Source organism: Hyperolius riggenbachi, chromosome 4, assembly GCF_040937935.1.
Source record: "Hyperolius riggenbachi isolate aHypRig1 chromosome 4, aHypRig1.pri, whole genome shotgun sequence".
Classification (NCBI taxonomy): Eukaryota; Metazoa; Chordata; class Amphibia; order Anura; family Hyperoliidae; genus Hyperolius; species Hyperolius riggenbachi.
In genome coordinates, this window is record NC_090649.1 from 365,729,445 (window position 1) to 365,755,591 (window position 26,147).

Genomic DNA, 26,147 nt, shown 5'->3' on the forward strand with positions numbered 1-26,147 from the left:
CTCAACAGGCTGGGCAGCATGAAAGACGCCATCTGCAAAAAATTGGATGCAGACGTACTTTCCATCTCCTCTTGCTCTTCCTCAGCTGTCAGCTAAGTTCTCCTCCTTCCCCCAAACATGAACAATACCACGAGAAAGTTGAGCAGCACAAGCCCCCTTTGACACCTGCTGCGGTTGTTCTTCCGCCTCCGCCTCCTCCTCCTCCAAAACAACACCTTCCTCATCATCTGACTCCTTTTCCCCACATGACTCTTCCTCCTCCTCCTCCCCCCTCTGTGCTGCCGCAGATGTTGAGGAATCATCTGCTTCTGCTGAGAATTGATCCCACAACTCTTCCTCCTGTTCCTGTTCACGCTCCTCCACAGCTTTATCCACCACTCTACGCACGGCACGCTCCAGGAAGAAAACATATGGGATCAAGTCACATGTCTTCACTGCGACTCACCAGGTTTGTCACCTCCTCAAACGGCCGCATGAGCTTGCAGGCATTTCATATGAGTGTCCAGTACTTCGGCCACAACATCCCCATCTCCCCAGAGCGTGTCCTTTGACTGTAGTTGTAGAGATACTGTTTGACGGCTTTCTCCTGTTGTATCAGGCAGTTGAACATCATGAGCATTGAATTCCAGCGAGTCGGGCTATCGCAAATCAAGCGTCTCACCGGCAAGTTGTTTCTCCGCTGAATATCGGCAAAGCGTGCCATGGCCGTGTAAGACCACCTGAAATGCCCACACACCTTCCTGGACTGCTTCAGGGCGTCCTGTAAGCCTGGGTACTTAGACACAAATCTCTGAATTATTAGATTCAGCAAATGTGCCATGCAGGGTACATGGGTCAACTTTCCCAAATTCAAAGCCGAAATGAGATTGCTACAGTTGTCACACCCCGCGTTGCCGATCTCCAGTTGGTGCGGGGTCAGCCACTGATCCACCTGTTTGTTAAGAGCAGCCAGGAGAGCTGCTCCAGTGACTCTCCGCTTTGAGGCAAGACATGTCTAAGATGGCGTGCCACTGTCATACCTGGCATGCAGCATAGGCCCTGGGGAGCTGGGGCTGTGTAGCTAGAGAGGAGATCACAGCACCAGTAGAGTGGAACTGCCACTCAGCCAAGGAGGAGGAGGAGGACGACAGTGAAGAGGATGTAGCAGGAGGAGAGGAGGTGGCAGCAGGCCTGCCTGCAAGCAGTGGAGGTGTCACAACTAAGTCCGCTGCACAGCCACGTACTCCCTGCTTGACAGCGGTCACCAGGTTGACCCAATGGGCTGTGTAAGTAATGTACCTGCCCTGACCATGCTTGGCAGACCAGGCATCCATGGTCAGATGGACCCTTGACCCACTTGCCTTTTAACTTCATGGTACAGTTTGGGTATAACCTTTTTTGAAAAATAATTGCGGCCTGGTATCTTCCACTGCAGTGTCCCAGGTCCAATAAGTTCGCGTGCAAACCATTCAGGGCATCTCTATTTAAGATTAGAGATGGCCTGACTGGTTCGAACGCGAACTTATTCGCACAAACAACGTGGGTTCGCTTTTGCGTCGAAACGAGAACTTTATGTGAGTTCGACCCGCCCCCCTATACTACATCATTGGGCTAAACTTTGACCCTCTACATCACAGTCAGCAGACACATGGAAGTCAATCAGGCTGCACTCCCTCCTGGAGCCCCCCCCCCCCCCTACCTTATATAAGGCAGCAGTTTCGGCCATTTTCTCACTCTGCCTGCTGCTGTATAGGGATGCTCACTAGATTCCGCGGAATAGTTAATTCCGTGATTCCGGCCAGAATTAGGTCAATTCCGATTCCGGTAGTCGGAACGGAATTGCTAAACCTCTCATACGGAATTCCGCTGAAATTGTATTATTTCCGCGGGATAACACAAAAATCTCTCTCTCTTACAGCTTACATACCATGGCTGGGATTTGAACCCAGGTCTCAGTGTGTAGTAGGTATCTGACTTACGCCCTAGACCACCAACCACACTACATTCTAAAGCTGGCCTAGCATGTACCATTATGATCAATCCAATAGAAAAAGTAGCATGATTAAGGATAGAGATTCCTGAATTTTGCCGCTATAATACATTTTTTCTGGTGTGTGTACAATCCTGCCTAATTTTTCTGGCTGCACTGCGGCTGCAACAACAAAACAAAAGGCATGTACATGTGTCAATTCCCCTTTGTGATCATTACCTTGCCGCGGTGAAGGGGCTTGTGTATCACAATGAAGCAATGACCGGCTATATGAGTGTGTTGGGGGGCACACCTGACCCAAGATAATAAGGTCGTTGCTTCATTGTGGACAGACCAAATTCAATCAGCTGGACACTCAGTCACTGTTGTTCTGTCATTGAGCTACCTCAGCCCGACCATATGGGCTTGAAAACCGCCATTGCCTGCACTCTCACCATGGTGCGCACCAGTCCAGCACGGCCATCACTACATAAACAGCTGATTGTGGTGCGTTACACAGTGAGTTTGGTCTGTCAGTGTGAAACAGTACACTAATTACATTCCCTGATTGATTTATACACACGCAAGATGTTTAAAGCACTTTGTGCCTCCAATTTAGCAATGCAATGTGATTTCTGCCCTTAAAACCCTGCTGTGCGTCAAATCCGTAATTTTCCCCGGGACTTTTGGCATGTATTCCACTCCGCCATGCCCCCCTCCAGGTGTTGGACCCCTTGAAACATCTTTTCCATCACTTTTGTGGCCAGAATTAGTGTTTGTAGTTTTGAAAGTTCGCCTGCCCATTGAAGTCTATTGCGGTTCGCGAAGTTCGCATGTTCGCAAACTTTTGCCGAACTTCACATTTGAGGTTCGCAAACCTAAAATCAGAGGTTCAAGGCATCTCTATTTAAGATTTACAAGTTTAGGGGGGAGAGAAGGAATGGCTCAAGTCATTCAGCTCAGCATGAGTTGTAAAGTGCATCTGATATTCTCGGATCAGAAATTCTTCTCTACAATCCTGGCACTAAACTGAAGCTTGTATGTTCCTCTAATATTCAGGAGATGGCATTGTCTCATCACACACCATAAAGTAAGTAAGATGCACGGAGCTCTGGAATTCAGGCTGTGTGTGCAGCAAAGCAAGGCTGCTTTAAGGCCTAGTTCACATAAAAGATTAACTCTCACGATAGGGGAAAGTGGCAATTTAGCCCAAGTATCCTCGTTCCCTATCCTCCTTTGAGGGAGGAAATCCATGCAAACACTTTATACACTTTATGGGCTGCTCTCTGGGCATATTCAAGGTTTGGTTTGCACACACTGAGAGATATTTGTACTATTTGATACCTTGTTTTGCACATTGGTTATTTTCTATTTTTGATCACTATGCACTTATGCATTGCATCAGCATCCTTTGTAAATATACAGATATTCTACTACCGCCTATTTCATGCACCCTTTAAAACAATTTTTTTTCCGGTAAAGCCAGTGCCCAAAGTAGCTTGCGGTGCTTTCAAATGTATGCCCCTCAACCTCCTCCAGGCTGCATTCTTTACAAAGCCCATGTTGGGTATGCTGCTCAGCCAAACAAGGACCCTATGTCTGGGAGAAAAGGCAAAGACAGGGGATGCATGTTTATCCATGTACTACTTGGCACAGAAAGGAGGACCTGCAGGTCAATACCAGTGAACAGTGAACCTTAGATGACAGTACTCTGGGTTGCCTTATACAGAAAGCAGCAAAAGGGTTGTGTGTGTGGATGTGGTAGCATTCAAAAAATCACACTCCACTAACCCAAGTTAGTAGTGACAGGTTGTCACGCCTTTCTAAAGAATTCCCCATTGTGAAAGATTACATATTACGCAGTGCTGTACATAGTATATTGTCTTGTCACTGTCGCTCAGAGGGGTTTACAATCTAGTCCCTACCATAGTAATAGTATGTATGTATCGTGTAGTGCATGTATCATAGTCTAGGGCCAATTTAGGGGGAACGCCAAATAACTTATCTGTATATTTTTGGGATGTGGAAGGAAACCGGAGTGCTCAGAGGAAACCCACGCAGACAGGGGGAGAACATACAAACTCCTTGCAGATGTTGTCCTGGCTGGTATTCGAACTGGGGGACCCAGCGCTGCAAGGCAGGAGTGCTAACCACTACACAATGATCCTCTGTGACATATAAACAGCAGGAGTGTGTGAGTTTTAGGGGGTTTACTAACAAGCACAAATAAATGGAACATTTATCAATGCCAGTGTATGGGTCATTTATTGGTTATTGTTTAATCGATTCATGTATTTTTAATTAAAAAGAACTATTGAGCCTTCAATCAATCGCTAAATTCTCAACCACTGTAAGGCTTGGTGGTGTATTCTCCACAGTCAGCATGCAACGCATGAGCTGGCGTGGAGGAGGTACACACACTAGCACAAGGAAACAGGCTATCCCTAGTATAGTGGAGGGGAGGACTGACTCCAATAGGAGATTGTGGCGCACAGAGCCGGTGCAGATCTGACAGCCACAAACAATGCTTTCGTTATAACGTCTCAGCGCAAAGTAGCTGAGCGCATAAACCAGAACTGAGGAGATCAGGACAGGTAGACAGAATGAACGCTTGCTAGCTAGCGGCTACTTAGCGACAGCAAGCGTCCAAAACAAGACAGACTGGAATGAGGCAGCCAATGTGATAGCAGCGATGGCGTGCCTCCCAAAGACAGGACAGGATAGTCAGGAAATAGCAGGATCAAGATAGATGAACGTAACACAGACAAATATACAATAAGTATGTTTTCCTAGCGTATTACAATTACAGCTATCAATGAAACTATTTGTAACGTCTGACTAACATATGTATATATCGGCAATGAACCGATATATGACATAAGCAGGAACGCTGACTAGGACTGGAGTAATACAGGGAACAGGACTCAGAAGGATTCGCTATCTCTTCGCAGAGATGAACGCAATCCACAAACGGTAACAGAACAGGATTCAGAAGGATTCGTTATCTCTTCGCAGAGATGAACGCAATCCACAAACGGTAACAGAACAGGATTCAGAAAGATTCGTTATCTCTTCGCAGAGATGAACGCAATCCACAAACAGTAACAGAACAGGATTCAGAAGGATTCGTTATCTCTTCGCAGAGATGAACGCAATCCACGAACAGGACCAGGAGCAGGATACTAGCTCAGCACGGGTGCTCACGATACGCGCAAACTACCAAAACGTGCTGGAAAGCTGACTAACTGCACACAGGATATAAACAGTTCGTGTACGTATACATCAGCGACACTGATGTATCAACGTAACACGAATACAAGGAAAATAATAAACGTGCTGGTATGCATATATATGGGCAATGAACCAATATATGATGCAAAACCAGCAAAGTATCTTTTAGAACAAGAAACACGATCGGGGGCTGAAGCGACAGCAAGACAGGCTTAAACTGAAGCTATGAAAACCCGAGGAGTCCTGCAGGAAGCAGATCTTTATACTGAGGTCATCCAATGGGAGCAGACATGCAGATTCCCACACAGGTGAATGATAATCAGTCACAAGCTGACAGCAGGGAAAGGCAGACAAAGCTATGCAGCTTGCATGGAAAGAGATCAGAACTGCCTGAGCTGCAGCACTACTACTTCCAGCAACACCTGCTGCAGCAGCGATCATTACAGTACCCCCGCCCTTAAAAGCGGATTCCAGACGCTTTTCAAAACTGAAATTCCCAACAAAACAGTCTGACTGATAATTCATGATGACCGGGACAGCCCGGCAAGACCGAATTCCAGAATCAGTCCCCACAAGACTGGACCCATCAGAACCAGAACCTACAGAACCATGCCCATCAGTACTACAAGCCCCAGTGTGACACCCATCAGAACCATGATTTCCAGAAGAAAGCCCTCCGAAACTCCCTGAGCGATACCCACCGCCTTCCAGGAACCGTTCAAAAACGCCAAAGCCTTTGCAATGCCCACCGGGACTGTCTTTACCAACACAAAACCCACTGTTGAACCAGTCCAAGGCACCAGGACAAGTTTTCTCAGAGACCTCCCAGAACACCTTGAAGCTCCAAAGAGATCCCCATAGGTCAGAACGCCCCTTAGGCTCACATGGAGAACTATCAAGAACCCCTATGGAACCTAGGGCAATTCCCGAGTCAGGGCCACAAGGACAAACATCAAGATCAGGGCTTTCAGGGACCAGAACCATCTCTGGGCATGCAGGCAGACTGGCAACATCAGAACATGTTCCCACTAAGGAAGCATCAGAGCACGCTAACACCTTAGACACACTTGGGCATTCTGGCACACAAAGAACATCTGGGCACACTGGCACAAGAGAAACCCCTGGGCATGTCAAGGAACTGTGAGCCTCAGGGTCAGCCAAGACAGGACCAAAACCAGGACCGGCCAAAAAAAAATCATCATGACTAGACTTCGCAACTACTGGACTTTTACACGAGAATGCAGGATCAGACTTAGATGTCGCTGATTCCAGCAAAGTCAGTAACAAATCAGATTCAGGGGCACTAACAAGACAGGACAAATCTTCTGATGTATGCACTGAACCAGATAGGGACTCCACAACTACCTCTGGACTGGACAGAAACTCATCTAATACACTGGATTGGAGCTCATGAGGCGCTGCAGAACAAGTCAGTATTGCAGCAGCCCCCACTGGACTAGGCAAAACTGAGGAATTCCCTGGACAGGAAGGGGACTCTGGAACCTCTGCCACAGCGGCCAGAGAACCAGAATCTTTCAGGATACAGGGCTGGGTTTCAGGAACACTCATCAGACCGGACAGAAATTCTGAGATTTCTATTATTTTGACCAGAGAATCAGAATTATCCATGTTACAGGGCAAGACTTCTGAAACATTCAGAGGACAGGGCTGGAGTTCCTCGGCTGTTACAACACTGGAGAGGGACTCAACAACATTGGTTAAATCAGACTGTGTACAGGGCAAGGTATCTAACACACTTGCTGACGAGGACAATATTTCAATGGCTTCTGCTTTGCTGGGCAGAAATTCATCAAGTTTTATTAGAGCAGACTGTAATTCCAAAACAGCTGCTAGACAAGTGAATATTACTGCAACACCAACTGAGGTAAGCAGTGCCTCAGACTCCTCTGCTAGAGGGTTTGAAGTATCCAAAGTACTGGGTGAAGCATAAGACTCTGCGACCACAGCTTCACTGGACAGGATCACTGAACAGTCCATATTGCAGGGCAAAACCATGGAAGCACCTGTTGGACAGCATAATGATTCTGTGACCTGAGTTTCATTGGAGAGATCTACTGCACAATTCATGGTACAGGGCAAATTTACTGGAACATTTTCTGAACAAGGTAATAATTCTGCGATTTCAGGTTCACATAGCAGATGCTCTGAGCTATTCACGAAACTAGAGCGAGGTGTAGAAACAGGAAGATCAAGACACAATGTTTGCGCATCTGAATCACCATTCATTTGTAAAATTGGAAAATTCAGATGCTGGGGTTCTGAGGTTTCTAGACAGGATTGCTGGGACTCGGAAACTGATGTAGTGCATCTATTGGCATCTGCTGGATCAGACAGGAGTTGAACTTTATTAACACAGGTAATTTCTGCAGAAGTGTTTGCAGAGGCAGGCAAGATTTTTCTGGTGTCTGTTTCACTGAACAAAGACTCATGAGTACTGGCTAGACTGGACTCGGAAGTCAGCAGGACCTCTGGATTCTCTGCTGAGAAATTTGTGCAGGGCAAGGTTAAGAATGTATCAGTGGCTTCTGTTTTACTGGTAAGTAACACTGAGTTATCCATGGTACAAGGTGGAATTGCAGGAACTTCAACTTCACACAAAAAGAGCTCAGAATCACCTGCTGAATCAGCCAAAGGTGCTGAAGCAGGCGGGTCAGAACGCCAAATTTGCGAATTCGGAGTCACATAAAAATCATCCAAAATCAGTTCCCACACATCAATCAAAGGAGCCACACAGTCATACCCACACACACCAGTTTTTATTAGGTTATAGGCAGACTTAATGCATGCATTCAATACTAATTCACTTTTTGCACTGTAAAATTGACAAAATGAACTTGAATCATTCTTCCATTCATTGACCAGAGCTTCCATCTCTCCTTTCTCAAATGGAGGATTCCAAGCATACTTAACAGGCAGATCATGGTTTGCAGATATGATTGTAGCAGGGACATATATTGGGTTAATTAGCAGGTGATTGGCAGATTCCTTATTCCTAAGAATCTCCAATACCTGTAGCAAGTGCTGAACTGTAGTGTATGCAAACTTTCCTTGCTTCACAAATAAGTTGGTTTGTTCAATACTCTGTAATATCTCCTCATAATCATACTCAGATAATTCTTTTAAACAAAAATCCTTATTTTCCCTAGCCAGGGAGGAAAGTTCATTAGTAGTTTCATAAGTCCATTTAACTCCCCTGAAAGACAATTGCATTTCATTATCTGTTAATGGCAGAATCTCATTATAGGTCTCAGTCGCTAAGGATAACGACTCTGCAGATCGGACACGTTTCTTAGAACGTTTGAGTTTTGCCTTAGACCCTGCTGTTTTTGGTGATTTATTCAAGGCTGCAGGAAAATTATCAGTAACACTTTCTGCTTGCTGAACATTTTTGCAAGCAATTGAAAGAGAAGCTGATTGGCCTGCTGCCAGGAGTTCATTAAGAGGAAAAGGCAATGGGCGATGCGCAACCAGTTATGGATCACAAACGCTAGAAATTCCAGCGGTCTCTCTTTCAAATCGGAATGATTGAGAACATCAAATGCCCACTGGAATAATTCCCCTTTAAACAAAATATAACTTAGTTGGAGTGCCCAGGTTGAAACAGGAGTCGCTTGGAGATCGGGATTGGCCAGGAACCTGGCACATTCAGAGAAAAAATCATTTTCTGTTTCAGAGTTAAGTTCTTCAAATTTCTTAAAGGAACAGGAACCATAATTAACAGTGTCATACTTTCTGGGAATCCCCCCCACAATGGGGATTGGTAAAGGGGTTTTCATAATGTAAGGCTTGGTGGTGTATTCTCCACAGTCAGCATGCAACGCATGAGCTGGCGTGGAGGAGGTACACACACTAGCACAAGGAAACAGGCTATCCCTAGTATAGTGGAGGGGAGGACTGACTCCAATAGGAGATTGTGGCGCACAGAGCCGGTGCAGATCTGACAGCCACAAACAATGCTTTCGTTATAACGTCTCAGCGCAAAGTAGCGCTGAGCGCATAAACCAGAACTGAGGAGATCAGGACAGGTAGACAGAATGAACGCTTGCTAGCTAGCGGCTACTTAGCGACAGCAAGCGTCCAAAACAGGACAGACTGGAATGAGGCAGCCAATGCGATAGCAGCGATGGCGTGCCTCACAAAGACAGGACAGGATAGTCAGGAAATAGCAGGATCAAGATAGATGAACGTAACACAGACAAATATACAATAAGTATGTTTTCCTAGCGTATTACAATTACAGCTATCAATGAAACTATTTGTAACGTCTGACTAACATATGTATATATCGGCAATGAACCGATATATGACATAAGCAGGAACGCTGACTAGGACTGGAGTAATACAGGGAACAGGACTCAGAAGGATTCGCTATCTCTTCGCAGAGATGAACGCAATCCACAAACGGTAACAGAACAGGATTCAGAAGGATTCGTTATCTCTTCGCAGAGATGAACGCAATCCACAAACGGTAACAGAACAGGATTCAGAAAGATTCGTTATCTCTTCGCAGAGATGAACGCAATCCACAAACAGTAACAGAACAGGATTCAGAAGGATTCGTTATCTCTTCGCAGAGATGAACGCAATCCACAAACGGTAACAAGACAGGATTCAGAAGGATTCGTTATCTCCTCGCAGAGATGAACGCAATCCACGAACAGGACCAGGAGCAGGATACTAGCTCAGCACGGGTGCTCACGATACGCGCAAACTACCAAAACTTGCTGGAAAGCTGACTAACTGCACACAGGATATAAACAGTTCGTGTACGTATACATCAGCGACACTGATGTATCAACGTAACACGAATACAAGGAAAATAATAAACGTGCTGGTTATGCAGCTTGCATGGAAAGAGATCAGAACTGCCTGAGCTGCAGCACTACTACTTCCAGCAACACCTGCTGCAGCAGCGATCATTACAACCACTATATGGCCACCTTAAAGGGAAGGTTCAGGGATGCTGTGAAAAAAATAAAAATCCAAATCCACTTACCTGGGGCTTCCTCCAGCCCGTAGGAGGCAGGAGGTGCCCTCGTCGCGGCTCTGCAGGCTCCCGGTCTCCTAGGGTGGCGCGCCCGACATGGCCAGGCCGGCTGCCAGGTCGGGCTCTTCTGCGCCTGCTGAGCCTGCGCAGAACAGCCCGGAGGACGTCCGATGACGTCAGCGCGCACCAATGAGCCGCACATTGGAGCGCAGAAGAGCCCGACCTGGCAGCCGGCCTGGCCAGGTCGGGCGCGCCACCAGAGGAGACCGGGAGCCTGCGGAGCCGCGACGAGGGCACCTCCTGCCTGCCACGGGCTGGAGGAAGCCCCAGGTAAGTGGATTTGGATTTTTGTTTTTTTCACTGCGTCCCTGAACCTTCCCTTTAAAGTGTACCTGAGACGAAAGGAAAAAAGTTGACTGAATTGTGGAGGATCCAGGAGGTGGAGGAGGATGGTGAGGGACTGAGCAGCCTGAAGGGGGCTGGAGGAAACCCCAGGTATGTATAATACTTTTATTTCCTCTTGTCTCAGGTTTACTTTAAAGTTTACCAGAGACGACGAACCTTAAAAGTTTTATACATACCTGGGGCTTCCTCTAGCCCCATCCGCACAGATTGCTCTCACGCCACCGTCCTCAATCTTTTCCGTCTTTGTTAAGTTTGGCCTGTCACTACCAGTGTGCGCTCTTTCCGTCTCTCTCCAATGGATAATGCGCAGTACTATTTTCCACCGTGCGCATGGGGCTGAAGGAAGCCCCCCAGGTATGTATAACATTTTTAAGGTTTGTTGTCTCTGGTTTACTTTAAGAACAACTGGGATCATATTAAAATTCAATGGCTCTATGTGGAGTTTTCGCCCCCCAAAATAAATACAAATTTTACCTAAGTCTCCTAAATTGCTTGCGATATTCAAATCAATAAAAAAGAACTAAGATTTTAGAAAGCTGCTGCAAAACATGTTTTCAACACCTTTAATATACTTTATGGGCCTGATTCACAAAGCTTTTCTGTTAAATTATCTCACCTTACTTATTAACTCATAATTTATCTCTCCTTCAATTACATAACTCATGATTTAGCTCTCCTTAACTGACTTAACTCATTGTTTAGCTCTCCTTATCTAACTTAACACATGGTTTAGCTCTCTTTAACTGACTTAAGGGCTTACGAGGTGAAAAAGAGAAATAAAGATTAACACCTGTGTGCAATGTCTGTGGGATGTCACGTGGCTGGAGGAGGCACTAAGGCTGTGCATCCGCACTTGGACAGCGTAGCTGCGGCTATCCTGGTGGCCATCTTATGCAGGGAAAGCTAGCCCGACCTGTGGTGTGGGGTCGGGATGCGACCTGGGGCTGCATACATGTACAGAAACTCAGTGGAATGGAATGGAGGGAGCGGATGGCGTCCTCCATAGAACAACATTGCACACAAGTATTAATCTTTATTTCCCTTTTTAACACCTTGTAATACCTTTAACCACTTCCTCTCTGCCGGGACGAGTAACTACGCACCTGCAAAATGCCACAACCCTGTGCAGGGTCGTAGGTACTATGTCCTTCCCTCCCGCCGCGCCACCCCCCCACCCCCGCTCACCCCTCGCTCCCCCCCCCCCCCCCGCTCATTACTGCCGATCGTTAGGGGCTAGATCAATGAATGGGAAAACAAATCCCATTCATTGGTCTAAGTTCCCCTGTGAATGGCTGCAGCCGTCTATTCAGATGGCTCTGCCATTCATAAATCCCATCCACGTAGTGCTTCCGTTTCCATAAAAAAAAAAATTACAAATAAAAGAAATTACATAAATAGTTACCTTAGGGACTGAACTTTTTTAATATGTATATAAAAATTGTATACTACAATTACTTTATAAATTATGGGCTTGTAATTAGGTATAGACGCAAAACTGAAAAAATGCACCTTTATTTCCAAATAAAATATTGGCGCCATACATTGTACTAGGGAAAATTTTAAACGTTGCAATAACGGATACAAATGGGCAAATAAAATGTGTGGGTTTTAATTACGGTAGCATGTTTTATTTTGAAACTATAATGGCCGATAACTGAGAAATAATGAATTTTTTCAATTTGTTTCTTATTATTCCCATTAAAACTGAGTTAGAATAAAATAATTTTTAGCAAAAAGTACCCCCCAAAGAAAGCCTAATCAGTGGCAAAAAAAACAAGATATAGATTGTTTTGTTGTGATAAGTAGTAATAAAGTTATAGGTGAATGAATGGAAGGAGCGCTGAGTCTGACGGGTGAAAATTGCTCTGGTTTTTTAAGGGGAAAAACCCTTCCAGGTGAAGTGGTTCATTCATCATATAACTCTCCTTAACTGACTTAAATCGTGGGTTAGCTCTCCTTATCTATTTATCTCATGATTTATCTCTCCTTATTTGTTTATCTCTTGCAATAGCGCTCCTTACGGTTAATGTAAATAATAAGTAACCTTTGTGAATCAACTCCCATATCTTTACAACCCATTGATATTGGGCACTATGGTTATAGCAGGCATTGGACTGTGCTTGCATTACCCTGCTGCCAAAAGAACAATGTTCATAGTAAATGATAAACTGCATAATAGTTATGCAACTGCTATGAAAAGTGCCTTTAACCCAGAAAGTAGCCACAGTTTTATTGAAGAAATGTTGAAAACAAAATAGCCACAAATCGTAACATTCAACTGTATTTTTATACAGTTTTAATAAGCTATAAGGCTGTATAAATTACTGTTGGCAGAGAGATGCCACTTGGAAGTCCTGAATTTCATTTTACACGCCCCTTTAATTATTTTAGTGCTAACAGCTTACTTTCTAGGAAGATAGAACCCATAGGATTGACTGAAATAGTCAACTTTCATTATTCATTTTTTTCTGGGAAAATTTTTCATAACAGATTGCTTTCACTTTTACCCTGCTTGCCAGTAATCTGGCGCCTCCGGCTGCCAAAATGTACCTTCATTGCAGCATACTGCGGCTTTTTGGCAGAGGGAGATTAAGTTTTAGGAGAGGGGGTTAGGCACCATCAGGGTGAGGAGTTAGGCACCACTGGGGGGGTTAGGCACGACGGGGACTGGGGGGGGGGGAGGGTCTTAGGTTTAGGCACCCCTGGGGAGGTGTTAAGGGTTAGGCACTACTTGGGGGGGTCTTAGTATTAGGCACCACCATGGGGTATAAGGGTTCAGCATAGGTAGAGGGAAGATTCTGTGTGAGAGTAGGGTTAAGCTATAGTAAAATATCGGTAAATACAATTATCGAAATCCAGTCGCAATATTCTACTAGCAGCAATCCCCTCCTCCTTTTTTTACCAGACCCCTTTATTACATGTATGTCTCCATAGTAACAGATTGTGTCAATAGCCTGGAAGCTAGCAATTAATCTATGCAACGTTGGCCTTGAACTGTCGCCAGAGGGATCAATTCCCAATCCCAGGTGGACAGCAGGGATAGCATGTGTGTACCTAACTTTATTTTACACTATGACTCATATTCAATTAACTTTTTTAATGAGTTTTCTCCTGGGAGATATCTTCACTGCTTATCTACAAACAAAAAAAAAGGTTAAAAGCCCACAACAAGAAAGGAAACAATCAAAATAAGTCTGATATTACTTTTTACCTACCTAGCAACTGTAACTATGTTAATTAACATAGTAGCGGCTGCTAGTGAAGTATAGCAGTCACGATACTTCACAAGACCAACTGCATTTAAAGTTACACACTCTGGGTGTAATGAATTTATGTAACATATGAGCTGCACATGGCAGTTTTAATGTAGCTTTGTGAACATGCCCCTTACTTTTTTAATCTAACAAATCTTGGAGCATATGTACATATAAAAGATGTTTCAGGTGGTTCTGCAGTGCAATGTCTGAAAAAGCTTGCACCTGAGCCATTAATCACCCCTACAATTACAAATCATGTTCACCCTCCATGTCCTACCAATCATTCCCTATGACATAACCCCTCCCCAGCCTTTCCCCATGTAAAATACAATTATTACTTTGTGCCCCAGCTGTCCCTTTCTCATGGCCATATTTGTGGGCAGGTTACAAAAGCTGGAGCCTTGGACAGCAGGTTGGCTGGGGTGAAGTTGCATAATTACCATATATTCCGGTGTATAAGACCAGGGCTGCCATCAGAAAATCTTGGGCCCCAGACAGGCAAACTTACTGGGCCCCCCTCATTTCCCCCCTCCCCCACATGGCAAAGCACATTCTTAAAAAAAAAAACTCTTTGAAGGCCTGAACACAATGTCCGTGTGTCCGTTTTTAACGCACACCCATTGCTGGGAGAATTCTGCACATGCACAGTTCATTAAGACTGACTGGGTTTGTGCAGAGCGCTCCCAGCTTTGGAAGCACGAGGCAAAAAGGCGTGCAGTCCGAAACAGCATACACTGTGGCCTGCAACTCAGCTGGATTGAGTGGACGTCACAGGAGCACACAAGATCAGACCGGAAGGGTATCGAAGGACCTGGCAGACTACAGGGGGCTGGAAGCCCGGGTAAGTAAAAATAATTTTCTCCCATTTACTTTATTTATTAGCCCACTAGGGTAACTCCTGGCCGAGCCTCCCGCTACCTCTCACCACATTAATGGGCAGCCAGAAGGACAGACACAGACTGCAGCTGCGGACTATATGTGGCACTGTTCACCGTGCCCCAGTTTTACTTGGGCCCCATTCAGCAGTCTCCCCAGTGATGCCCTGAAGGCGGCCCTGTATAAGACGACTGGCCGTATAAGACAACCCCCCAACTTTTCCAGTTAAAATATAGAGTTTGGGATATATTCACCATATAAGACTACCCCACTGCCAATGCACACCAATTAAAAATAAAAAAAAATCATATACTGGTACTATGTATGAGCAGATACTGGTGCTGTACTATATGTGGTACCAAGTATATAACACTATACAGGGGATTGACTGGTTGGATGGGTCAACTCCCTCTCCCTAAGCGGATTGGTCAGCTCTGCCTGTTTATCAGAGCGATATAGAAGAATAGATCGCACCGTGCTAATCCGTTTGCCGCTTATCGCTATTTAACGTTAAAGCCTTATTGTTATTTAACGTTAAAGCCTTATTGTTATTTACCGTTAACACACAGAACCCTCTCTGTACCTATCCCTAACCCCTAAACCCCCCCTGCTGGTGCCTAACCCTAAGACCCCCCTGGTGATGCCTAACCCTAAGACCCCCCTGGTGGTGCCTAACCCTAAGACCCCCCTGGTGGTGCCTAACCCTAAGATCCCCCCGATTGGTGCCTAACCCTAAGAGTCCCCTGGTGGGGCCTAACCCTAACCACCCCTCTGGTGGTGCCTAACCCTAACCACCCCCCTGGTGGTGCCTAATCCTAACCACCCCCCTGGGGGTGCCTAACACTAACCACCCCCCTGGTGGTGCCTATCCCTAAGACCCCCATGGTGGTGCCTAACCCTAAGACCCCCCTGATGGTGCCTAACCCTAAGACCCCCCCAGTGGTGCCTAACCCTAACCTTGACAGTGTTACATTAAATCCATTCACCTTTTTGCAATTAAATAATGTCTGCAGTTTGGCTTATGTAGGGTGCTATTGATAAATAACGTTACTGTGGGTAATAACATCTGCTGTTTGACAAATGGACGGCACTATTGATAAATAACGTTAGTGTGTGCCACTATTGTTAAATAACGTTAGCGTGTGCCGTTTTTCTTTTTTTTCCCTGCGCGCCATTATTATTCAGTACTAACGATAAATAGCGATAAGCGTATCTTTTTAATGCGGCGCCATTTTCATGCATAGGCGCTGTGCGCCATTATTCACTGATCCGATCCTATTTACCTCCTCCTCTGCCTCTCAGATCTCGTACATGTGCGGCTGCGCCGCTTTACTTCAGTCCTCAGCAGCGAGATCTGAGAGGCGGTAACAGGACAGGGCGTATCACCCGGCATCAATGACACTCAGCGTATAAGATGACCCCCAACTTTTCAGGAGATTTTCAAGGGTTAAAAAGTAGTCCTATACCCCAGAATATACAGTACCCCTCTGTGTGCGGCGTATGTGTCCTTTTATTATTGCTGCACCACTGCCTGCATGCATGCAGGCATGATGTTAATGAGAGACTTGGTCTCCTACAAAAATTTCCACTCGCTCACTGCACTTGCACTGCATGTACCAGCAGATCATCAGCAGCATTGGCGACTCACAATGGTGAAAGCGAGCAGTGCCGAGTGACAGGGCCGTTCACAGGAAGTGACATCATGGCTCACTTCCTGTATTTGATGTATACGGCGCCTTCACTGGGCACTGCTTGACCTCACCGTTGGGAGCCACCTGCACTGCTGATGATCTGCTGGTCTGTATTGTAGGGGCCATCGGGGCTGGGTAATAGATGGGAGGTATATTTCCCCGGTATTTGGACTGTGGTCACTTTAAAACCCCATGTGGTCCTAGGAAGGGAGTCCGGATTTTAGCAGCAAGCAGTTGCTGCTTGGTTTTTTCTTTTCAGGGCCGGACTCCTGGGATGGGAGGGAAGGAAGGGCGGGCCTTCCCATCCCACCTAGGTACACACCTGGTTGTCAGTGGGGCTGAGTCTCACTAATTATGGAATTGATGAGATGCAAATGTATGCTGAAGAAGCAGCCTCACAAGCAGTGTGAGGTGAGGTGTTGAAGGAGTAGCATGTATGCTATGGAAATCTCCTGACAAGGAATATTGGAGTATTTGATGGAAGCCAAACCATACCCTGCTCTGTTGTTTGTATGGTGTTGGCCTGATGAAAACTGAACTTTGTTTGAACCTGCTGGACTTTATCTTACCAAGCTGAAGTAAGCTGAACTGTTATTTTCCACTTATTACTGCTGAACTGAAGCTGTTTATTTCTACTGCACAATAAACGGACTTTGTTTTATACATCTGTGTACTGCGTGCTGGCTGCGACCCCCTCTAAACTTCACAACTGGTGCTCGGATGCGGGCAGCGCAGCACGGCAGGAAAAGAAAAAGTTCAGTTTAAAAAGTGACATTTAAAGGGCCAGTCTCCTTGTATGCATGATGGAGGAAGTGCTGAAACAAATGGCCTTAGCAACTGTGCAGCTACAGCAGAGCATGGTGTCTCAGCAGGCGTGTATGGTGACTCAACAGCAAGCCACGGAAGCCCTGCGAGTCGCCTCAGAAGTGCAAGCCAAAATACTGCTTGAGGCGGTGCAGAAGCTGGCCCAGGGGAGAGAGACAGCAGGAGCTGCCCCTAGCAACCAGGCGATGGTGAGAGCCAGTCACTTTCTGCAGAAACTAACCCCCACAGATGATGTGGAAGCCTTTCTGAAAACGTTCGAAAGGACAGCAGAGCGGGAAGGATGGCCGAAAGACAAATGGGCTGGTATCCTTGCACCGTTCCTGACGGGAGAACCCCAGAAGGCCTACTACGATCTCAACGCTGCAGACGCCCTCGACTATGATCGACTACAGGCAGAGATCCTGGCCCGACTAGGTGTAACAACAGCGGTCCGGGCACAGAGCGTGTACAGCTGGAAATACCGGATGGATCATCCAGCCAGATCACAGATGTATGACCTCATCCAACTGGCGACAAAGTGGCTGCAACCAGAGGTACTTACCGGGCCTGAGATGGTGGAGCGATTCATGCTGGATCGTTTTCTGCGTGCCTTGCCAGTGGGTCTACAGCGCTGGGTCAGTCATGCAGACCCCCAAAAAAGCGGAGCAGCTGGTGGAGTTGGTGGAGAGATATAACGTAGTGGAAAATCTACTCTCTCCAAAGGGCCAGGCGGGCCCCAACTTACCCCGTGTTGCAAGGTTCCCGGACTCCGGAAAGGGTGCTTCATGGAACCCCGCAACCAGCATCACCAGAAATAGGGAAGTATTCCCAAAAGCCGCTCAGGGGTTGCCACCTGCTATGGCTACACCTCGGAAGGGAGGGGCGATCCAGTGTTGGAGATGTTCTGCCTGGGGCCATACCAGAGCCCAGTGTCCACTGCAGGAGGAACCCATGCAGTGTGACGTACTACGGAGAGTGTCCTTTTTTTGCCCAGGAGGTATGCCTGGCAGAGTGCCAGGAGAGTTTTGTGTGTCCCGTCAGTGTGAACCAGGTACCTGCCAAAGCCTTGCTGGACTCAGGCAGTATGGTAACCATGGTGCACGCTGATCTGATTGGAACAATTGACACTGTGCTAAAGCCGCTTAAGGTAGTGTGTATCCATGGAGACACAAAGACTTATCCTGTGGTGCCAGTGTCGATTTCAACAGAATGTGGGACAATTACTCACGACGTCAGAGTGGTAAGAAACCTAATGTGTCGAGTAATATTGGGTCGAGACTTTCCACTGTTTTGGGTACTGTGGGAGAGTGTAAAAGGGAAGTTATTTAAAGACTCTGATAATAACTTAGCCCCTCCTCCCCCTACCAAAGAACTTGATGCACCAAGTCTGGATACAAATGTTGCCGAAAATGTATTGCAAAATGATCCTGTATTATTGCAAAATGATGATGTAATGTTGCAAATTGATGAAATTGGAACTGACCATCCTTGTCGGGACCCTGAGCAGGTTACTGAGGGGGGGGATGAGGCCCCATTACAAGTTATGTTGGGCGAGGATGATGAGGAATCTTCCCCCCCATCTATGCTCCCTGACCTGGATGTGTCAAAAGGGTTGTTTATCACTGCGCAGATGCGGGATCCAACGTTATCCCATGCGAGACAACAGGTATCTGTTGTAAATGGAGTTCCCCAGGAACCGGGGGCAGAGGAGAGATTCCCTCATTTTTCAGTTCATGGGGATGTGTTATATCGGGTTGCAAAGGTCAGAGAAGAGGTTGTTGAGCAGCTGCTAGTGCCTCAGGAGTTTCGGAGGATGGTACTAGACTTGGCTCACAATGAAGTATTGGGAGGTCACCTGGGTGCCGAGAAAACAGAGGCGCGGATAACTGACAGGTTTTACTGGCCTGGGTTAAAGGCCGAAGTAAAGAATTACTGCACTTCTTGCCCCACCTGTCAGTTAACCGCGCCAGTGTCCCATTTTCGAAGCCCTTTGGTGCCCTTGCCAATAATCGAGGTGCCATTCGAGCGCATTGCCATGGATATAGTGGGGCCACTGGTAAAGTCTGCCAGGGGGCACCAATATATCCTTGTCATCCTCGACTATGCCACTCGCTACCCGGAAGCCTTTCCATTAAGAAAACCCACGTCCAAAGCTATCGCCCGAGAATTGTTTAATATGTTCACTCGGACGGGTTTTCCTAGGGAAATCCTTACGGATCAAGGAACCCCGTTTATGTCTAAAGTGATGGCTGATGTATGTAAATTGTTCCAGATTAAACAGATGAGAACCTCGGTTTATCACCCTCAGACCGATGGCCTGGTTGAACGGTTTAATAAGACTTTAAAAATGATGTTAAAAAGAGTGGTTCAAAGGGACGGAAAAGATTGGGACTGTTTATTGCCGGCAGTGATGTTTGCTGTTCGGGAGGTACCTCAAGCCTCCACAGGTTTTTCACCATTTGAACTGGTATATGGGCGCAGACCTCGAGGGATGCTTGACGTGGTCAAAGAAACCTGGGAAAGTGAGTCCAGTCCTCACAAGAGTGTGGTGGAACACGTTTCCCAGCTGCAAGAACGCATTGCCAAGGTGATGCCCCTTGTCAAGGAACACTTACTGGCAGCCCAAGAAGCGCAGAGTCGGGTATACAACCGCTCCGCGAAAATCAGGCAGTTCCAGGTGGGGGATAGAGTGGCAGTATTGATCCCAACCGTGGAGAGTAAATTCTTGGCCAGGTGGCACGGTCCCTTCTAAATCTTTGAAAAAGTAGGGGAAGTGAATTATAAGGTACATCAGCCAGGGAGACGGAAACCCTATCAACTGTATCACGTCAATCTGTTAAAACCCTGGAAAGAGAGAGAGACCGCTCCGGTTAGGGTGGGTGTGAGTGTTGTACCCCAAATAAGCATTGAGGATGTGAAAATAGCCCCCACTCTGTCCAAATCCCAGGTCCAACAAGTAAAAGAGTTTCTTCAGAGAAACAAGGGGATATTTTCGGATTTGCCTGAACTCACGGGTATGGTGGAGCACAACATTGTTACTGAGCCCAGGGCTAAAGTGTTTGTCAGGCCCTATCGTATCCCGGAGGCCCGCAGAAAGGCGGTGTCAGAGGAAGTGAAGCGCATGTTAGAATTAGACGTCATTGAAGAGTCGCAGAGTGAATGGTCAAGCCCGATCGTGTTGGTACCCAAGCCAAACGGAACTCTGCGATTCTGTAACGATTTCCAGAAATTAAATGAAATTTCCAAATTTGATGGTTATCCCATGCCCCGTGTGGATGAATTGATAGAAAGGTTAGGTCCAACCCGCTACATAACCACATTAGACCTGACCAAAGGGTATTGGCAAATACCCTTGGCCAAAGAAGCCAGAGAAAAAACGGCATTTTCCACACCTGAGGGCCATTTTCAGTATAAAAGAATGCCGTTTGGGTTACAGACCGCCCCGGCCACATTTCAGAGAGTCATGGACAGAATGTTGCGTCCACACCAAAGATACGCGTCGTTCTACTTAGACGACATCGTAATTTTCAGTTCAGACTGGGAGTCTCACCTTCCCAAGGTTCAAGCAGTCCTGGATGGGTTAAGGAAGGCGGGTTTTACAGTGAACCCCGAGAAATGTGCCCTAGGTATGGAGGAAGCAAAGTACTTGGGGTACATTGTTGGAAAGGGGTTGGTAAAACCCCAAATTAACAAAATTGAGGCAATCCAGGAATGGCCCCGCCCCATCAGTAAGAAACAGGTTCGAGCTTTCTTGGGGATAGTGGGCTATTACAGACGGTTCATTCCCAATTTTTCTTCCCTCGCAGCTCCCCTAACTGACTTGACCAAGGGCCGGAAGTCAGTGATGATACAGTGGACCGCAGAGACAGAAAAAGCGTTTTTGGAGCTGAAATCGGCATTATGTAGTCACCCTGTCCTGGTAGCCCCCGATTTCACTCGAGAATTCGTAGTGCAGACAGATGCCTCAGATGTTGAGTTGGGGGCGGTTCTGTCACAGGTAATTGATGGAGAAGAACATCCCATAGTTTTTCTCAGTCGGAAACTGACGGCCGCTGAGAGAAACTATGCGGTAGTAGAGAGGGAATGCTTGGCCATAAAATGGGCCCTATACTCCTTGCGCTATTATTTATTGGGTAGGAAATTTAGGTTGATCTCTGACCATGCCCCGCTAGCGTGGATGAAAAGAAACAGAGGAACGAATGCAAGAGTGTCCCGGTGGTTTCTCTCTCTCCAGGAATTCAACTATGTGGTGGAACATAGGCCGGGTAAAGTGCACCAGAACGCTGATGCCCTTTCCCGAGTCCACTGTTTAGTGGGTCTATGTGCCTCCACCGCCTCGGGGTTGAGGCAGAGGGGGGGCATATGTAGGGGCCATCGGGGCTGGGTAATAGATGGGAGGTATATTTCCCCGGTATTTGGACTGTGGTCACTTTAAAACCCCGTTTGGTCCTAGGAAGGGAGTCCGGATTTTAACAGCAAGCAGTTGCTGCTTGGTTTTTTCTTTTCAGGGCCGGACTCCTGGGATGGGAGGGAAGGAAGGGCGGGCCTTCCCATCCCACCTAGGTACACACCTGGTTGTCAGTGGGGCTGAGTCTCACTAATTATGGTATTGATGAGATGCAAATTTATGCTTAAGAAGCAGTCTCACAAGCAGTGTGAGGTGAGGTGTTGAAGGAGTAGCATGTATGCTATGGAAATCTCCTGACAAGGAATATTGGAGTATTTGATGGAAGCCAAACCATACCCTGCTCTGTTGTTTGTATGGTGTTGGCCTGATGAAAACTGAACTTTGTTTGAACCTGCTGGACTTTATCTTACCAAGCTGAAGTAAGCTGAACTGTTATTTTCCACTTATTACTGCTGAACTGAAGCTGTTTATTTCTACTGCACAATAAACGGACTTTGTTTTATACATCTGTGTACTGCGTGCTGGCTGCGACCCCCTCTAAACTTCACAGTATATAAAGTGCAGTGAGTGAGGGAAACTTTGTGGAGGGTAGCAGGTGAGTCAATGCTCAGCTCTCGGTCAGGGGGCAGGCTACACACTATACTGAGGAGTCATCTAGCAGGAACATATTGAAAGGTGGTAGTGGTGGTGGGGGGCTATTTTGCTACCTACTATACTAAGTAAGGGGTCATCTAGCGTCACATACTGAAAGGGGGACATCTGGCTACCTATTATACTGAGGGGTCATCTAGCTACCTATACTAAGAGGGGGAAGGGGCATTTTGCTACTTTATACTAAAGGAGGGTCATCTGGCTACCTATACTGAAAGAGCAAGGCCAAGGGGTGGAGGCAGATTTTGCATGTGTGTGTGTTGGGGGGAGGGCAGCTGGTGATGGTGAGCCTTGGGCAGTAAACAGCACAAACTCCCGCTCTGCCTCTCTTTATTATATCCCCCCCCCCATGCAAAATACTATACTCCTTCTTTGTTCTAATCCCCACTGTAATGACCCCCAAATCATAACCCCCCCCCCCCCCCCGACAAGAAAAAAAGAATGACCCCTCTCATCATATCTACCCCAAATGTAAAATACTATCCCAGTTTATTATTTAGTATTTATATAACGCCGACATCTTCTGCAGTGCTGTCCAGAGTATATTGTCTTGTCACTTAACTGTACCTCAGAGGAGCTCACAATCAAATCCCTACCATAGTCATAGGTCTATGTACAATATGTATTGTGTAGTGTATGTAGTGTAATCTAGTAGCAGAAGAGTATCAGACTAAGTCTGATGAAGGCTGCAAATCCAAGAGCTTGCTTACTCTTATTCTTTGAAGTTAGTTAATAAATGGTATCCTGTTTCACAACTTCTTGTATTGTAATATAGGGCCAATATAGGTGGGAAGCCATTTAACTTATCTGTACGTTTTTGTGATGTGGGAGGAACCCGAGTGCCCAGAGGAAATGTACGCAGGGGGAACATACAAACTGTGTGCAGATAGTTCCCTGATTGGGATTTGAACAGGGGAACCAGAACTGCAAGGAAAAAGCCCACTACGCCACCATGCACCCCTATCAGCATGATATGTAAAAATGTCTCCTGTCTTGGACACTGACAGGCAGGTTTGTTAATCAAAAACAAAGGGAATAAAATTCCAAATGTCTAAATTTTATTTTTATTTGTCTTTTCTCTAAAGCACCTGAATCAACAGCCTTCACCAAGAATAATAACATCACATCTAATGTATGAAAATCTTCCTAAAACCATTATTGAAAAGAAGACGAAGGTATGAAATGAGTTATCATAAAATGCTACACGAGTTAATAGTTTTGGATAATTTATATTTGGACAGACAGCCCTACCTCTGGATACTACTGTCCGTACTTCTTGCACATGCACAGTGGACGTCGTACACCCACCCTTTGTAAATACAACAAGCAATTGAAGTACAAAAACTATATATATATATATATATATATATATATATATATATATATATATATATATATATATATATATATATATATATTATATATATACACACACATATATATGAAGTTTTCCACATTTTGTCACAGTAATGCCACAAACATGACTCAATTTTATTAAAATTCCATGTGAAAGACCAATACAAAGTGGTGTACACGTGGGAGGTGGAACGAAAATCATACACGATTCCAAACATTTTTTACAAATAAATAACTGCAAAGTGGGGTGTGCGTAATTATTCAGCCCCCCTTAGTCAATACTTTGTAGAACCACCTTTTTCTGCAAATACAGCTGCCAGTCTTTTAGGGTATGTCTCTACCAGCTTTGAACATCTAGAGACTGAAATCCTTGTTCATTCTTCTTTGCAAAACCGCTCCAGCTCAGTCAGATTAGATGGACAGCGTTTGTAAACAGCAGTTTTCAGATCTTGTCACAGATTTTCCATTGGATTTAGATCTGGACTTCGACTAGGCCATTCTAAACACATGGATATGTCTTGTTTTAAACCATTCCATTGTTGCCCTGGCTTTATGTTTAGGGTCGTTGTCCTGCTGGAAGGTGAACCTCCGCCCCAGTCTCAAGTCTTTTTCAGACTCCAAGAGGTTTTCTTCCAAGATTGCCCTATATTTGGCTCCATCCATCTTCCCATCAACTCTGACCAGCTTCCCTTTCCCTGCTGAAGAGAAGCACCCCCAGAGCATGATGCTGCCACCACCATATTTGACAGTGGGGATGGTGTGTTCAGAGTGATGTGCAGTGTTAGTTTTCCGCCTCACATGGCGTTTTGCATTTTGGCCAAAAAGTTCAGTTTTGGTCCCATCTGACCAGAGCACCTTCTTCCACATGTTTGCTGTGTCCCCCACATGGCTTGAGGCAAACTGCAAACGGGACTTCTTATGCTTTTTCTGTTAACAATGGCTTTCTTCTTGCCACTCTTCCATGAAGGCCAATTTTGTACAGTGTATGACTAATAGTTGTCCTATGGGCAGATTACTCCACCTGAGCTGTAGATCTCTGCAGCTCGTCCAGAGTCACCATGGGCCTCTCGACTGCATTTCTGATCAACGCTCTCCATGTTGCCTGTGAGTTTAGGTGGACGGCCTTGTCTTGGTAGGTTTACAGTTGTGCCATACTCCTTCCATTTCTGAATGATCGTTTGAACAGTGCTCCGTGGAATGTTCAAGGCTTTGGAAATCCTTTTGTAGCCCAAGCCTACTTTAAATTTCTCAATAACTTTATCCCTGGCCTGTCTGGTGTGTTCTTTGGACTTCATGGTGGTGTTGCTCCCAATATTCTCTTAGAAAAACTCTGAGGTTGTCACAGAGCAGCTGTATTTGTACTGACATTAGATTACACACACGTGCACTCTATTTAGCCATTAGCACTCATCAGGCAATATCTATGGGCAACTGACTGCAATCAGACCAAAGGGGGCTGAATTATTACGCACACCCCACTTTGTAGTTATTGATTTGTAAAAAAGGTTTAGAATCATGTATGACTTTCATTCCACTTCTCCCGTGTACACCACTTTGTATTGGTCTTTCATGTCAAATTCCAATAAAATTGATTTATGTTTGTGGCAGTAATATGACAAAATGTGTAAAACTTCAAGGGGGCCGAATACTTTTGCATAGTAAGAAATTAAGTACTAATAATCCATACACAGCTGCAGTCCATTTTGTGTCCCTTTTTATCATTGTGCCATCAATGTTAATTACCTGTGTACCTACTTTGGGGAGGATAACTTACCCAGCTGGCTGCATCCTGGATGTGGGATAGTAAATGATAAGCAAGCATTTTGTTTCCTGCAAAAGGTATTTTTTTTAACCTCCTGGAAGTAAAATTATAATTAATTGTATTTTAGAGGGGCATGCATACAGGCTAAATCCCATTGACTTGCATTAAAATCGTGGTAAAATCGCTGCAATTTAGATTTTTTTGGGGAAAAATTGCGATCACTGCAATTTTACCGCAATTTTAATGCAAATCATTGGGAGCATTTAAAAAAAAAACTCAGAAAGCGCTGATAGTCAGAAAAGCACTCAGAAAGTGCTCATAGTGTGTCTACAGCCTCACAGCAGTTAGTCGAAATCTGAAAGAACTGACAGATTTTTGACTAGTCCATCTCTTCATGAAGGATTCACAATATTTAATTTATTGTTCACAAAAGCACTCCTTAGAAAGGATCTATACAAAGACATGGTCTGTGCTAGTGCGCATGCACGGGCGGGCTCGATCTTACAATGCACGGCCACGTTTGTGGAAGAGAAGCCACGTAGCCAGGACTAGGAGGGGGCTGCGCTCAGCATCGGGGGAAATGTCACTGAGGGAAACCTCAAAAGGATCCTGAGGCTTCCATCTGAGGGGTGATTATTGATTTTGAACCCGAGCTTCGGCTCAGGTTCTCTTTTAAAAAAAAAAACTACCTGTTTAAGGATCATAGCTTCCTGTACTCTTGCCTTTCTAGATACCCACCCTGAAGTGGAC

The 26,147-nt window shown here is 45.7% G+C and overlaps 1 protein-coding gene across 1 annotated transcript in view; it reads left to right on the forward strand.

Moving 5' to 3' along the window:
• Positions 1-26,147, forward strand: part of LOC137504047 (sulfotransferase 6B1-like) — a 100,642-nt gene that overhangs the window by 21,267 nt on the left and 53,228 nt on the right. Inside the window, exon 3 of the mRNA XM_068231969.1 lies at positions 23,365-23,454. Within this exon, the coding sequence (XP_068088070.1) occupies positions 23,365-23,454 (90 nt within the window). The remainder of the gene's footprint in view (positions 1-23,364; positions 23,455-26,147) is intronic.